Source organism: Solanum tuberosum, unplaced genomic scaffold (genome assembly GCF_000226075.1).
Source record: "Solanum tuberosum cultivar DM 1-3 516 R44 unplaced genomic scaffold, SolTub_3.0 scf00008, whole genome shotgun sequence".
Classification (NCBI taxonomy): domain Eukaryota; kingdom Viridiplantae; phylum Streptophyta; class Magnoliopsida; order Solanales; family Solanaceae; genus Solanum; species Solanum tuberosum.
The window spans coordinates 2786768-2803309 of record NW_006238934.1 but is presented as its reverse complement, the minus strand read 5'-3'; the positions used below and the strand labels follow the sequence as shown (position 1 = coordinate 2803309).

Sequence of the window (16542 nt, the reverse complement as noted above, 5' to 3'; positions counted from 1 at the left end):
ATTTGGCGTCTTAGGACATTCTGGAATTTTTTCTTTAAAAAACTTTCTGAGGGTTTCCATTAGGGGTGTACATAGGTTGGTTTGGTTTGATTTTTCATTAAAATAAATCTAAACTAATTATGTCGGTTTATTAAATCTAAAAACTAAATCAAATCACATAAAGTCAGGTTTTTCGACTTCGGCTTTAGTCGGTTCTTTCGATTTTTTACAACTATATGGTGTTTGAAAAAGAGATCAAATATATTTTCACTTACCTGTGTGATAAGCTAAACTTTAAAAATGTTAAATGAATAGAAATCTTCAATAAGATGGTAAAATTCACACGTGTCCAAAATACTTTTATTGGAGTATCAACGTTCATTATGTGAAATTAATAAGATTAAAGACTACAGTCAAACTAAATACAAAATAAAATATTTACAAAGTAAATTGTTAACTTCGAATTTGAAAAACTATAACAATATAATTATAACTTCCGATCTTAATACAAAATAAAGTCCAAATTTGAAATAATATATCTAAAACATTGAAAAACTATAAACTAACTAAAAATATATTAGCAAAGTAGATCATAAATAATATTTTTATCTATAAAGAAAATATTTCATAATGAGTTGGGAGAGCATTACGTATAGTCCTGCCATTTTTTTAAGGTAAAAACAATCTGATAAACAAATTTCCATGTTTTGCCATGTCAAGAAACATAATGCAAATATTGCCTTAAGGCAAAGGAATCTGCACAACTTTTCTGTGAAAGATTAAAAAGGTGCTTTAGAAAGTATTTACACAGCAAAAATTGAATAAATGAAAGTTACAACATATCTATTGACATAGTATTGAAGCTCTGAATGTTATTACAGAACTGTTACAAAATGGAATTGTCACTCTTACTGAGTAGCAAAGAGCCATTGTCACAATAAATAAAGGGATTCCTCTCACTCACTAAATCAAATTCTGGAAACCAATGATCAAGCCTTTCCTCATTTACAACCATTTCTAAATCCCAAGGAGGGATTTATCTTTGACAGAATTAGCTAGCAACATGTTATGTTACAGTATTAGACGTATTTTTCCTGAGTGTGGTACAAGTACACACAAAAATTACAGATACAGATCAGAGGATGACACACAAGAAAGAAACCAATCTGCTAATGGTTAATTTGCGATAGAGGAGATCGTGGGACTAGTGATGGCTTTACTTCCTTTACTTGAAATGACTCGAAAGTGTTATTCTCCCGAAACTCCTCTAGAAGGGATTCCACTGGCATGGTGCGCAAAGATTCAATAGTCCCCTTGCTTGGAACATCTGGCTCAGACCTGACTGGTGTTGATCCAGTTGGCTCATAATCCTGTGAGTCATTAAGGAAAAGACATCTCATGAAAAGGCATGATACAGAGTTTTATTTTGTCAATTAAAAGGTAATATAAGATGCAAATGGCAGCATTTTTCTTTTCTGTTGCATTTGGAAAAAACACTGACAGGTGAAGAAAAACCACCATGCTCATGGTAGCTACTCAAAGTTATAATGGATTATGATAAACAACATACCATATATCTCTGCTGAAAAGTTTCAAGGGCCTTCTGTTCTATAGAAGTACACTGACTAGCGTGATCGTGCTCAAGTACTCCAATGGTTTCTGAATGAGTGTTGGCAGTATCCAAAATGCCAGATATAGATGCTCTCTCTTTCTCCGACAAGCCTGGGTTAGAATTTAAACCAGAAGAAAAGTTATGCAACCAGCAGATGTAGCTAGTATTGTAAAATGCTTCTTCAGTAAATGCACAAACTCTATTATATTTAGAACACATTGGGTAAGACAAGAGAAAGATTACTAGTAGACAAATCTAATCAAAAAAGAGGAAAATAAAACTTAAAAGAGACAGAGAGCATAGGAAACTTACTGTCAAAAGATTGAACGGCATCTTCACTATTCCTTGTTACGACTTCGTCAGCAGCATCCTTTGTAGAGTCAAATTCAGTTACATGTTGCTCATTACTGTCACACATATTCCTGTCACCAGCAAAAGAAAAATAAAGGAATCCATTAAGGAAATTCAATGTAATCCTTAAGTTTCTCCGCAAAGAAACAGCTAAAGTTTATATTTTATAAATACATTCAGCATCATGAAATCAGGTACCAAAGCATATTAAAAACTAACCTGACAACTGAATGCATTGTCAAGACATGTTGACTACCCATGTCATTAACTGATTCATTTGTACTTTGCCACTGCTTATGAGCTGTTTCAGTAGTGCTTACACTGGATATGAAAAACAAAAAAGAATTGTAACAGAAATACAGAAATAAAAGTGAAGGTAAAATAATAGAAAGAAAACAAAATGATAGAGATCCAATCAAAAACAATGAACTGACAATATTAGGGAACAGAAATTCGATAGAGATCAGATGCATATTTAAATGAAATAAAAGGCTGAAACTCAAAACAACAACAAAGTCGGATTCTTACCACTTCTGCATAAGTAATTCCATCCGACAATGTTTAGCAGCTGAGAAATCAGCATTTTCTTTCGTGCTACTGCCTGCTTGCGTAGAATAATCCTGCCATTTTCTTTTTGCAACTGTTGTAATACCCTCCATAGAGGATACATGTCCATCCAAGAATGTCTTATTTCCAGTAACAGTTTCTCTAAGATCAACTAAGCGTGTACCCACCTGTCAACTACAGTATAAGGAACCCAAAGGAAGATATACCATTAATGATTACAAGATTAAAAAAGACGAACCAGCTCTTTTTGTCGATGCAGGTGATTGGAGACCATGGTAGTCATATCAGCAATAAGCTTCTCTGCTTCTGCTCTTGATTGTTCCTGAAACAAACTCAAACATCAGTCACAGTAAGGACAACTAATATCTATACAGGCAGAATTTTCAAATGTATACCTCATATGCCGCCTCAAATTCAGCAATACACTTCGTCTGGATCTCATCAACTGTCGACGCATGTCTTTCAAGTTTTTTTGATTCTTCCACAAGCTTATCAAAAAATCCTTGAATGATCTCGGAGATATTTGCCAAATGCTCTGTACTATCGTGAAATTTCTGCACAATGAGAAATCTAAGAATAAAAAAACATGAAAGAAACCTTAAAAGAATAGATAAAAGGCAGACTACTCCTAGAGATAAAGTAACAAATGAAACCTGACGAAGTTCGCCAGCAAAAAGTGCCATTTCTCCTTGGTGAGTTGAGAGAGTGCTCTGGAGTTCTTCAAATAGGGAATTTGCTTCCACATCTTCCGCATCAAAAAACTGCATCACGGAAGGGAAAAGTGAAGTGTTCAATCCTGCAACTGCATTGATCATTATAACATACATGGACTGAAACACATACAGAGAAGGAACAAATCCATACTTCTTTAATGGAAATTGAATTAGAAGAAGCCAAAGCAGAAATCTCCTCCAGAGCAGCAGTAGAACTAGCTTTATGCAGTTTTACCACATTTTGCATGGCCTCTAAATGAGATACATACAGGGCCCTTGAAGCTCTAGTTTTCCTCTTCAAATCTACAACAGCCTACAAGAATTTTTTTTATCTCACAAACAGTTCAGAAAAATTGGATTTTCAGCTAATATGAAATTAAAAATGCGAAGCCCAGTATCAGAAGTAAAACAAACCAAATAACTACAAATTTTATAATTAAGGAAATAAAAGAAGGAATGTCTGCCACTGGTTATCACCTTATCATGAGATTCAAGAAAGTCGTGACAGAATTTCTCAACACACTGGAGGTGTTCATTTTGTCGACACACTGATGTTGCCACCGAGTTGGAAAGGAAACCAAGTTGTTTTGCAAGGTCAGTTTGAAAGTTGTTCACCACCGACCTATTATCGGCACTCAGCTTGTCTTCTCTGTCTGCAAAAAACAATATTAGAGGAAAAGAATAACTGATCCCAACAAATCATTTCTGCAGATTGCTATCAGATGCCTTACCAATTTTCAGAAATAGTGAAGTGTTGTCTTTAAGTGATTTCTCCAACTGAGCCCGTAAACTACATGCTTGCTGAGCAAGGGCATTTTCTGTAAATATCAACATAAATTAAAGACCAAAGTCTATGTGACATTCAAAACCAAAGGTCAGACCACTTTACCAGCTTTTTTCTGTTCGCAGATGATAAAATCCCGCTCCTTGAGGGTGTACTTGCTTTGTCTTAATTCTTCCTCAGCATTAGACAAGAAGAAGGTAGTTTGGTTCAAGTGTTTCTGCAAGAAGCATCAATAGTAAGAGCTTTTGAACAGGATTTTAAAAAATGATATTAGAACAGAAGGCTAGAAACTCACCTGTGTAGCATCAAGTTTACATGTCAAATCTGAGCACTGATGAACCTGGTGATCATATCTACTTTGCAACTCCTCAAGTTGCTGATTTTCACAAACCAAAAATCGAAATCACTCACACTACACAAGTGGAATACATAAGACACGTGTCAACAACAAGAGTTTCAGAAAGCAGACCTTCAGCTGGTTTTCTAAGGTCACTCCCATTTGTTCAATTTGATCTGTCATAGCCTAAACATGGAAAAGGTAAGAATTGCTTTCAAATGTATAGTGAGACTGAGACGATAATTCAATACCAGAAACTCATACAAAAAACTGATTGAAGCTATATAATCCACTACTCAATAAGGCTAACATACAGTGAATTTAGATATATTACACACTATAACAATAAATAGAATCACTAATAGACAGCAAACAAGACGAAATATAGGCAAAAACTACGATGCACAACCTTTATCATACATTGACAGTAAACAAGACATTGTGGGCAAAAACAAAGATGTGTTACCTTTCTCTCATTCTCCTCCTGATAATATCGATCTTTTGGTATGTACACACCATTCTTTTCACGTGTAGCATACACCTCTGGAAGAACAAATGGAACAAAAAAAAATGAACAATTATGTTAAACAGTTTCTACAAAAAGAAAAATGATAACTGATGAGGGTGTCACACCACAATTGGCTAGAACAAAAAAGTACTCGCCTGCTTTAAGCCTGTCAATTTCACCATACAGATCCTTGATGAGGGTGGATTTCATCATTTTTTGATTCACCTACAGATTTAACGAAGAAATAAGATACAGAGACAACAGACGACCAAAATAATTAGTTCCATGGTTCAAATTTAATTAACACTATGAGGTTATATGGAAATTAGTACCAGATAAGGTGAGGATGAAAGATATAAAGCAGTCAGCTGCTAGAGATTAAGCAGATAAATGTTGAAACTTTGATTACTCAAGCAAACTGACCGATTTGCTTCAATTAACCAAAGTACTTTGGGAACATCAGAAAAGTAGCCAATTTTTACATATTAGATCTGAAATCTTTATGCAAAAGTCAAAACCTGATAATCCATATCCATTATGTAGTTACATACTAGTGAATGTGAAACATCTTAAAGTATAGGTCATGTAGTGGTTGTGTTTCAACCCAAACAACAATGATATCTCTATTCATTAGAGGAAGAATGGCATGGTCAAAAAAATTTAATCAACTTAGGAAAAACAGCTCCATTCCGAAAAAGGAATTTCATCTGAAAACTACTCCGAAACAAATATGGTGAAGTAAGGCGAGCAATACTTGCCTAAAGCTGTTGTACTAAACCAGAAAATGAGGAATGTTCAGCTGGAGATGACAGAAGAAACATTGATTGATAAGATGACACATAAATCATCTGGCAAGTGGAATGCAACAAGAATATGAATCACTATGACGTTATATACATCCAGAAGATACTCATGGAGATTCAACATACATAATAAATCATTCATGTGAACAGTAGATGGACACTGATATTGCATTTGAATGTCAAACAGCACCAGCAATCAAAGAATTATTGACTTGTTTTTAGATAATTAAGAGTGGAGAACCGTGAGATGAGTCATGTAAGAAACTGTTTGCTTATTCATGCATTCTACATTTTACCTCAGGCTTATTCTTAATATTCTTTGCCCTGTGGGCATAATCCAGCGTACTCAAGGTCTCCTCCAGACAGTGAACAGCAGGTGACACTGTGGCAATAATACATGTTTTTGTTCTTCCTCCCAATGAATCACGGAGCAAACGTGTGAGTTTGCTATCCCTAAATTTCATAGTAAGCATCATAAGAAATGGCTTAGAAACACACAGAGCAAAAACCAAATGAAAAAATGATCGCAGTTAGTAACTACCTGTAAGGGACATGCCCAAGATGCTCAACAAGAGCACTAATTACTCTCCCTAGTGTAAGTAGACTTTTGTTTATTTCTCCAGCTTCCCTTGCACGCCCCTGACAAATGGTACAAGAGACAGAGGATAAGGGCACAGATTAAAGAAGTTGAAGTACAACAAAATGGAAAAATAAGAGGAAAAACTACTTAGACAGCAGTGCCTACACTATAAAGAGAGAAGGAACAGATGATTTGTGTGTGGTTGACCAAACAAGATCAAGAAACAACCTTCGCAAAGAGTTTGTACAAGATAAGTAAACACATTACCTCCCTAGCCCCAGAACGTGAAATATTTTCTGAACCAGCCAAATCTACTAAATTAAGCTTGCCACATTTTATGAGTTCTTCGCCTTCAGTGTTTGCTTCCTTGATGTGTATTGTTATGGAGAAAAGAGAATGTGAACGACTGAAAAAAGGAAAGAGCATTGCTTCTAACATATTGAATGCAACATAATAATAATGATGGATTCTACAAAGAAACAAAAATCAGTACCTTGATTGCTTATTCAGCAAGGTTTCTGCAGTCCGACGTTTTGCTGATCCCCTTTCAAGCAAGGCGAATATCTCACTAGCACTTGTAACAATTTCTTCTTCAAGTCCTCTCACTAATACTCCACCTTTTCCATCTTCCATAAGTGGCAATTGTTTCTTTTGCCTATCTTCTACAGAAACTTTTGATAAATCATCAGGGGCTAACAAGTCAGTGATCTCTTCATTGTACAACTCCAAGAAAGTTACTTTCACACTATATTCTGCATTTTGACTCTCCAGCATATCAAAAATTTGCTTGACTGCTCGAGGTATAACTCCTGCTCCTGGAGGAAGTTCACTGTTATGCCCACTCTGTTACATCAGGCAATCACAGGTTAGAAACAAAAATCGTTACATAAGCTTCTACAGTGGGATTGAGGCACAAGGCCTGTCAGCTAGTACCTTAGACCTCTTACATTCACCTTCCATGGTGTATGTTTTACCTGTACCAGTTTGACCATAAGCAAAAATAGTACAGTTAAATCCCTCTAAAACTTCATTCACAATTGGGATAATTGCCTGATCATAAAGATCCCTTTGCTGAGCAGATGGGCCAAAAACCTGAACAGAACAGAACATGATAGAAGCAGTTCTTTTGTCATCAGAACATGATAGAAGCATGAAAAGACCATAACTTAAAACATAAGACAAATTGTAGCAAAATATTGGCATTGAACATCTCATGGCTAAAGTGCTTACATCAGTTTAGATCAGAAATTTCACACGATAATTCTTTGTGTTAAAGAGTATCTTAGGTGGGCATTTCCATATTTTAGCACTAAGAGCGATATCCAACTTAATAATGATAATGGTAACTCACCCCAAGGATGGGGGTAGGAGAATTCTCTACCACTGAACATAAAACAAGTCGGATCATATTATTTTTCTGTTGTAAACAAGAACAAAAATCACTAATATTTCAGACAAGCAGTAAAACCAGAAATCCACTCTAAATTAAGGATGCTATTAAAACAATGAGATATCAGTAGTATTCCCTTTCTTTAACATAAGAAGTGACACACAATATATGGGAGTGAGGAACTCTGGTTAAGTTGATATCTCACCAATAGTTACTGTAGTCCAACGTCAGTCTGATTAAGAAATAGATGATCGATTTGAGAGGACAGGATGTAGTTCTTTTCTTAATTTAGAAAGGTGCATAAGATCAATCTATAATGAGGATGGTGATGTCAAAGACTGGCATTGGCATGACAAAAGAGCTACAAGTGAGAAACATTGCAGGAGCAGAGTCACAGTCCAGCAATTGCTTATCTCCCCACTGGAGGAATCCCAACCCTCAATTTACTTTAACCAAATCAACCTGGGACTCAATGACAACTAATTGGTATGCTCAATGAAGTAAATAAGAAAACCTGGAAGAAGAATCTAAAAAGCAATGCATCAGCTCAGAGAATGAATGAATTAAATGATCTGACTGACATGTTGCTGAACACAGTTATCTGGTTTTAATTTGAGAGAGCAGACATAAAGATAGGATAAACAATCACAGATAATCTCTAGGGATCAAGGTATCTATTTCTTTTACCGTCTAGTTGTACTCAAGCGCTTTAATCTTCTTTAAGACTAAAATATGCAGTTTCATCACTTCTTCAACCAAAAAAGGAACATTAGAAATGAAGGGTAAATACTTACTCCCACCAGGTGTTTAGACCAAACCAATGGAACTTACCATGGTTAAGTGCTTTAATGAAGCAATTATAAATTAATTAACCATGGTTAAGTGATAGTCGTATATATTCAAACACATGCCATGCATCTAGTGTAAGCACCCTATGAGAGTAAGTTTTTACCGAAATGGAGCAGTATTTCTTTGTTCATGGAAACATGGAAAGCCCTTCTCGTGTAAAAATTGCTTTCTTCTTCCAGGTCTATGTTCAAATACAAGAGCAATATTTATTTTCTAACCTAAATAGAGCAAAGGAAGTAGATTTAGGTTCTATAATCACACTTAGAATGTCTATGGCAAAGGTTTCTTCTTTCAGGTTTATGTTCAAACACAAAAGCGAAAAACCCAATAACATTAGTTCAAATAGGGGTAAAAGGAAAGACCTTCAAATTCCAAGTACCAATTCAAAATCAATGCAAAAGCATAACCAAATGAACAACAAAATTGATTCCAGTATACTAACTAGATTTCAAACAAAAAATGAAACCATTTTGTAATCAAACACTAATTACCTTATCAAATGTAAAAACCCTATCTATGTGCTTCCCAGCAATATTCTGTGACACAGCTACCTCTTTTTGGTACTCATTGCAAGTCACCACTTGCGGAGCATTATTCCGCACTTCATCCTCACTAAACGGCCTATAATACATCAAATCAACAAAATTAATCCATTTTTTTGGACTTAAACTAATTAGCAATCGAGTCTTAAATGATCAATATTAAGCATTTTATGAGTAATTAACGAAAATTACAAACGAAATGATAATAATTAGTACCTGCAACGAAGCAGAACTTGAACGTTTACACTTTTCTCCTTCTCATGGCGATTCGACATTTTCAAAGGAGTCGATTTTTAGAGAGAGAATGTTAGAGAGAGAAAGAGATTAGCCGTTTGAGTTTGGGAAGATCTGAAAATGGGAGCGGGATGAAGAGGAGAATTTGAATTTTTTGGGAAGACGCTCTTGATCATCATCTGACCGTTGATTTTGCTAGAATTAAGATAAACGGTTGAGATGATTTTGGAATTTCAGATGAGGTTGCCAATTTATGAAGTCATCTACCGGGTCATGTTCGATTTGTTGTCCGGTTCGGGTCTGGCTTCTTCATGGAAGGATTCTAACATGGGCTTGTATTTGAACAAAAGCCCAGTTGCGAAAGAAGGTAGTTTGTAAGTCTTTTTTTTTTGTAAAAATTAGGCAAATGACATAGTATAAGAAAGAAATTACTTCCTTTCCCTACTCTTTCATTAATTACCAAAAATCCCATTTTTAGTGTTTTTCGGATACATAATATAGCAGTGTGGATACTTAATATAGCAGCGCGGATACTTTAATTAATAACGGGCGGATACTTAAATTATTAAGTTGTTAGCAGCACGGATACTTAATTAACGGGCGGATGCATAATATAGCAGTGCGGATACTTTAATTAAAACGGGCGGATACTTAAATTATTAAGTTGTTAGCAGCACGGATACTTAATTAACGGGCGGATGCATAATATAGCAGTGCGGATACTTTAATTAAAACGGGCGGATACTTAAATTATTAAGTTGTTAGCAGCACGGATACTTAATTAACGGGCGGATGCATAATATAGCAGTGCGGATACTTTAATTAAAACGGGCGGATACTTAAATTATTAAGTTGTTAGCAGCACAGATACTTAATTAACGGGCGGATGCATAATATAGCAGTGCGGATACTTTAATTAAAACGGGCGGATACTTAAATTATTAAGTTGTTAGCAGCACAGATACTTAATTAACGGGCGGATGCATAATATAGCAGTGCGGATACTTTAATTAAAACGGGCGGATACTTAAATTATTAAGTTGTTAGCAGCACAGATACTTAATTAACGGGCGGATGCATAATATATCAGTGCGGATACTTTAATTAATAACGGGCGGATACTTAAATTATTAAGTTGTTAGCAGCACAGATACTTAATTAACGGGCGGATGCATAATATATCAACGCGGATACTTTAATTAATAACGGGCGGATACTTAAATTATTAAGTTGTTAGCAGCACAGATACTTAATTAACGGGCGGATGCATAATATATCAACGCGGATACTTTAATTAATAACGGGCGGATACTTAAATTATTAAGTTGTTAGCAGCACAGATACTTAATTAACGGGCGGATGCATAATATATCAACGCGGATACTTTAATTAATAACGGGCGGATACTTAAACTAATAAAGTATCCGGTTAAGTTGAATTGGGGGAAAATAAGGGATTTTTGTATTTTAATGAAAGAGTAGGGAAATATTGAGAATAGGTAAAGAAGTGTTGTGTATTTAAGTAATTTTTCCTTTTCGGTTGAGAAACTATGTAACTACACAAATATATCTATCATACATACTAATTTAATCCACTCTATGGTTTGAAATAATTGCATATTGTCTCACCAATTAAGAATTTCGTATCATATTTCAAATCAAACACCACTCCTTCAAATTCCCCCTTGCTCTCTCTTTCTTTCTCTCGCTCGCTGTCTCTCTGTGTGCAGGGGTACACTGATGAATGTATCAGCGTATTTTTGACACCAGATACATTCTGAAAATATAGATACACAAGAAGAGAGACGAGTAAGAGAGTGAGCTATGAGGCTGTCAGTGTCTCATATATATGTGAATGACGCTTGGATACAACATATTTGAAAACATGTATCCACCAAGATACATATAAGAGTATCCTTGATGTGAAAGCACGTAATTAGGATCTAAACTTACAAAATTTGTATTTTTTTATTTTTTGGGGTCAATCAAACATGAAAAAATTGAAAAATACTTTTCAAAATAACATGTCCGTCCGCCATCCGTAACCAAATACACCCAAAGAGTGTGGGGCCGGTCCTGATGGGGGCATATTCGGCGCATGGAATCAAACACTAAAGTTTGCTCTAGAACTAACATATATGCAGCCTAGCTAGTAAGTAAAGTATTAAAGTGTACCAACATGGGTTGTGATGCACTGGTGAGAGTGCTTCACCCTTAACCAGAGGTCTCGGGTGGGTTCGAGCCTTGGGTATGGAGAAATCCAGTTGGGAGCGCCACCCCCCCGAATGGACCCTACAGAGCGCGATCCGAATTTAGTCGGAGCTCCAATGTGGGCTTCCCGGACACCAGGTGGAAAACCAAAAAGAAAAGTATTTAAAGTGTATAATGTTTAATTAATTGACTAATGCATATACAATGTATATGTTAATGTACGTATTGATGATAACGAAGTGAATTAATTTATTCTTTTGAATATTTGCTAACATCTTGATCTTGGGTAACAAAGAGTTTCATTCCTATACCGCCGGCCTTATTGAATTTGAATAGGCAAAGGTTGTATATGAAAGTTACATTTCTCATTCACTTGGTTGTCACTATAAATTTACATTGCAATTTGTTGACTAAATTAAAGATCCAAAATTGATACTTCTCTCATCTTATTCGACACATAATAGTGGCAACAACATTTCTTCTCCATAAAAATAGAGATAACGTAAGCATATATTTTATTCAATCAAAACCTTGCTTGTGGTACAATAATATACATAGACGGAGCTAGAGACAAAAGTTACATGTTTAGTCAATTACTTTAGTAATTTTGATCCAAACTTTGTATTTATCTTTAAAAAATCAAGAAATCCATCTAATAGGGAACCAATAATTTTAAAAAGGCTAAAATCTTATTATAATATACAAGCTACATTCTTCCCTAAACAAAATGTACTTTTGAAAACCTTCTGTCGAACCTGAATTAGATTAATATAATGATCATATTGCAATATTAGTATTTGTGTTTGATAATTTGTCAAAAATTCGAGCATTGCAAAACTATGGCATATGATTGCATATTTTGACTAGTAAAATGAATATAAATTAAAGATGGCGAAATTGTGCAGAATAGCAAACAGTTATATCAAATGGTATAGCTATTATTTTGGGAAATTCTAATCTCAATTTACACAAAAATCTTGTCCTACCAAATCTCATGGTACAAGAAAATTGAACATTGAAATAATTAATTCCCTATTCTAGCTCATGAATTCTAAGATCATTTCTTCATGCTATACAATAACAATAATAACATATCCAATATAGAAAGGTTGTTTCTGATAGACCATCTGCTCAAAAACATCATGCTACTCTATATGATGGCACTCAAAATGTGATCCAATTTTAAAAGTTACAAAAACATTCTATTTTCCTATGCTATTATTCATATAACAATATCTACAAAAACTCCTCCACCAACTCACCAAAATCAAACTTCCCATTGCAACATTCCACAGCATTAACCACTTCTTGAAATGCATTAACACTGCATGGCACCACCAATCCATTTGTTTGATCAAACCCAAACTCATTGTAAGTTTTCTCCAACAAAATCTTGAACAATGGATGAGAAAGATAGCTCGTTGGAACGATGAATCGTTCTCGTTCTTCCCCCACATAGATGGCCAAATTCCCTATTGGTATTGATGAATTAGGGTTAGCTAGTGACCATTCTTCATTGTTTTTGTTGTCCTTAATAAGAAAGTATTCATGAGTAGGACTTGTTATTGCCTTAGCCTTCTTGGCTAATTTCTTCATTGAAATAAACTTGTTCATTCCTAGCATTTTAATTTCCCCTTTGAATAAATTTGGATTGGAAATATAAAAGGTAGAAGAAGAAAATATATGAAGAGAAAGAAAGTTAAAAGGGAAAGAAGTTCCTTGAGTAATATATATCCACTAGAAAGGGTGGGTGGGATGGTTTTTCTCAAAGAAAACTATGATTGTTAATGTAGTTCATTAAATTTATATATTATAGATATTATTTTATGTATTTTGGACTTGTCAATAGTTTAGTGCAATTATTAGTAGGTATAAAATATTATAGCCTATCTAACCAAGAAGATATTTTTTATTGGATGGTATGACTCCCCAAATATAAAGGGATAATAGCATTTTCGGACCTTCATTTATTGGCGAATTCTGATTTTGATCCTTATAATATATGATTTGATATATTTAATTTTTAATTAATTAAAATATGTGTTTTTGATTCCTTTACGTAAAAAAATTATTGTAATTGAATCATTTTTAGAAGTATATTATTCTCAAATACGAGCAACAACACAAAATTAATACAACGCATAGGTAATTAAAGATTAAATTGTGGATTAATCATTAATAATACTTAATGATTGTGAGTATTCACAAGCGACAAGATCAAAAAGTCATATTTTAAGTTAAATATATTTAGTAAAATATCATAAAAATTAAAATTAAATTATCAATAATATATAAAGGGATTAAAAATGCTATATATTAGCACAAATATAAATGTAGTTGGAACAATACATATTCTCAAAAAAATAATTAAAACTTCGTTAGGTAAATGAATGTAAGAGATCAAGAGTTGTTTATATCAAATACTTGTAACCACTTATAAGGACTCCTTAAATCAAATATTAACAACTACTTAACTAATGAATTAGCATAAAAAGAGAACTTGGATTAGTTATAACCAACCTATTCTACCAAAAAAACTAAGACATATAATAGTCGTATAATTGAATGAAGAATATAATCATGGTTTAGTTGAAGAGTTAACTTAATTCCTTGCCATTTGTCAATCTAAATAAGAAAATTAAAGTTAATAAGGATTTTCTATTTACAAAAGTTATCCCTTAATTATCATTTATCACCAACTCATCAATTTGTTGGACGGCTTGTACGTCAAATCCAAGAAGCCTTTATTATAATATTAAAAGTTTAAAACCCTTTCAATATTACTAGTCACTTAATTAGGTGTATAAAATTAGTCGAACTACCAAACCTTGAAAATGAAAAAAAAGAGACAAGAAACTAAACGTGCATACACATAACGTGTGGAGAGAAGAGCAAAACTTTTTTTTTTTTTTTTAAAAAGGCATATGTATTAACGAGGGATTAGACTTACTAATAAAGTTTTAGGGTCCCTAATGACACGTATAATTGGCTAAGTCATCGAAGTGAAAGAGTCACGTGACAACCTTGAGTTATAATTTATATCGAGTGATAGATAAAATACTTTTAATTGGGTAAATCATCGAGGTGAAAGTCACGTGACAACCTAGAATTACAATTTATATCGAGCAATAGATAAAATATTTTGTAAATGACTTAAATACATGACAAAATATTATAAATAGCAAAGTAATCTTGTTATTGAGATTTTGTGTAATTAATTAACTTGTTGTCACGATTCAATGTAATTCAAAACTCATCGATGATGGAAGAATGACGGTACTTTGTAAGATGACAAACACATACTTTTCAAAACAGTTGTTTATTTTGAAAAAGTATATTAGATGTATACAGCTGTTTTGATTTTTCTAAAAAAAAAAAATTGTGTGGAAATAGCTCACTTTAAAATATGACAGAAGTCAAAATTAAATAGAATATTCTTTGTGATTTTGACTTCACTCGTTTGTATATTGATGATGCCTAACTTGTGCATATATATGATATTAAAAAAAATATATGTAATGATCAGTACGAAATTTTGTACCTGATTCTTGGAAAATGTCATTGCAGAATTTTTATTTTATAATATATATATATAACCTTCCATAAGATTCTTGTTTCACAAATCAATAAAGTCAATAACAAGAGTTGCCTTTGAGAGAACGTGTTTAGAATAACGATTGAGTTTGTTAATATGGTTCAAGGACACATAAATTATAACATCAAATAATAGGATTGTTAATGCAAAATTCGTCCTACATGGCATCTTATATGGTAATTTTGTGTTTTATGTGGCATTCTATGTGTATTCTGCCATATATATAAGACTCGTGTGTTATTTGTTTAATTTTATACAAGTTTAAGTGTCTAATCATGCACAATCAAAGTTAAAGAGCATAAATATCAATTGAGGTCAAGTGGTCAACATACCCTTAAACTTGACCTCAACTAGCATTTATGCCCTCCAAGTTTGGGTGTGCACAAGTAGGTTAAACTTATATAAAATTGAACAAGTAGACATTTTTGTTCTACGTGTCATAATACATGTAGGACGTCACATAAAATGTGAATTGACACATATGATGTCATGTAGGGCCAATGTGTTTACTTGTTCAACTTCATATAATTTTAAATGCCTATTAGTACACATCCAAAATTAAAAATCATAAATATCAATTGAGGCAAAGTTAAAGAATGCATTTATATATACTGCAACGGGAAACAATTGAAGAAAAATGGTGTGCTTAAAGTTAAACCTTATGAACCGTCTGTTCTGCCCCCAATAATTATGCATAACACTCATCAATATAGGTATCGGATTATAACTCTTTAAACATATGTGAAGAAATCAGTACTCTCATTTTTAGCCTATTTAAAAGACGTACATCTTTCCTAATTTGGTAACTTTTGAATTTCAATATTGTACGTGACATGATTAAGACCATAATATTAAAATGTATTTTAGTAAATTATATATACTTTTAGGTTAAATATTAAGATTTAAAAGTCTTATTTAATAATTTTCTTAAGATGTCTGTCTAGTCAAACTAACACAAATAAATTAAAACATAAAGAGTAGTATTCTTACGATGTTATGATTCTCAACCCACTTCATTGATATCGCCTTGTTATGTCAGTCCATTTTCAGTTTTCATTACAAACCCTGATTGTATGGAACTAAGAAAAGTGATAGTAGCAAAAGGAGTTAGAATTATAATTTGAAAATTCTTATACATTATGCACATATATTTATCTCCCAAAATTATTGTCTGCTTGTTGTTTTAAATTTGTTCTTGTTTTAATTTTCTGGATGGGCAGAATTGCAGGCAAACTCGTTCTTCCATTTATAGATTGGAAGTACGGTAAAGCACAATGTTTTGACTTTTACTGTACAATATATCTTGTCAAAAGTCATAAACAATATACACTGATTATACAATATAGCTTATATATACATTAGTTATACACTGACCATACATTATGATACAATAAAAAAATTGAGCATAGTTTAACTATGGGATAATACATATATTGGACCTTAAACTTGGCTTCAAATTTTAACTTTGACCTCCAACTTTCATAGTGC

General features: G+C 33.4%; 2 protein-coding genes across 2 annotated transcripts; both read right to left on the bottom strand.

The window, feature by feature from the left end:
• Positions 1-796: 796 nt before the first annotated feature.
• LOC102603894 (125 kDa kinesin-related protein-like) lies at positions 797-9360 on the bottom strand. Its single transcript, XM_006339072.2, has 23 exons — positions 9232-9360; positions 8965-9094; positions 7168-7326; positions 6728-7077; positions 6502-6640; positions 6196-6293; positions 5951-6107; positions 5007-5076; positions 4810-4886; positions 4476-4529; positions 4302-4382; positions 4112-4223; positions 3954-4040; positions 3700-3875; positions 3374-3535; positions 3163-3270; positions 2905-3063; positions 2748-2831; positions 2471-2676; positions 2162-2263; positions 1904-2013; positions 1550-1701; positions 797-1349 (listed from the first exon to the last, which is right to left on the bottom strand). The coding sequence occupies exons 1-23, from the start codon at positions 9288-9290 to the stop codon at positions 1149-1151; spliced, it is 3033 nt and encodes a 1010-aa protein (XP_006339134.1). The 5' UTR covers positions 9291-9360; the 3' UTR covers positions 797-1148.
• A 3335-nt stretch (positions 9361-12695) lies between these two features.
• Positions 12696-13082, bottom strand: LOC102603556 (auxin-induced protein 15A). The gene has a single exon (XM_006339071.2). It carries the CDS (start codon positions 13080-13082, stop codon positions 12696-12698), a length of 387 nt encoding a protein of 128 aa, XP_006339133.1.
• Positions 13083-16542: the final 3460 nt, after the last annotated feature.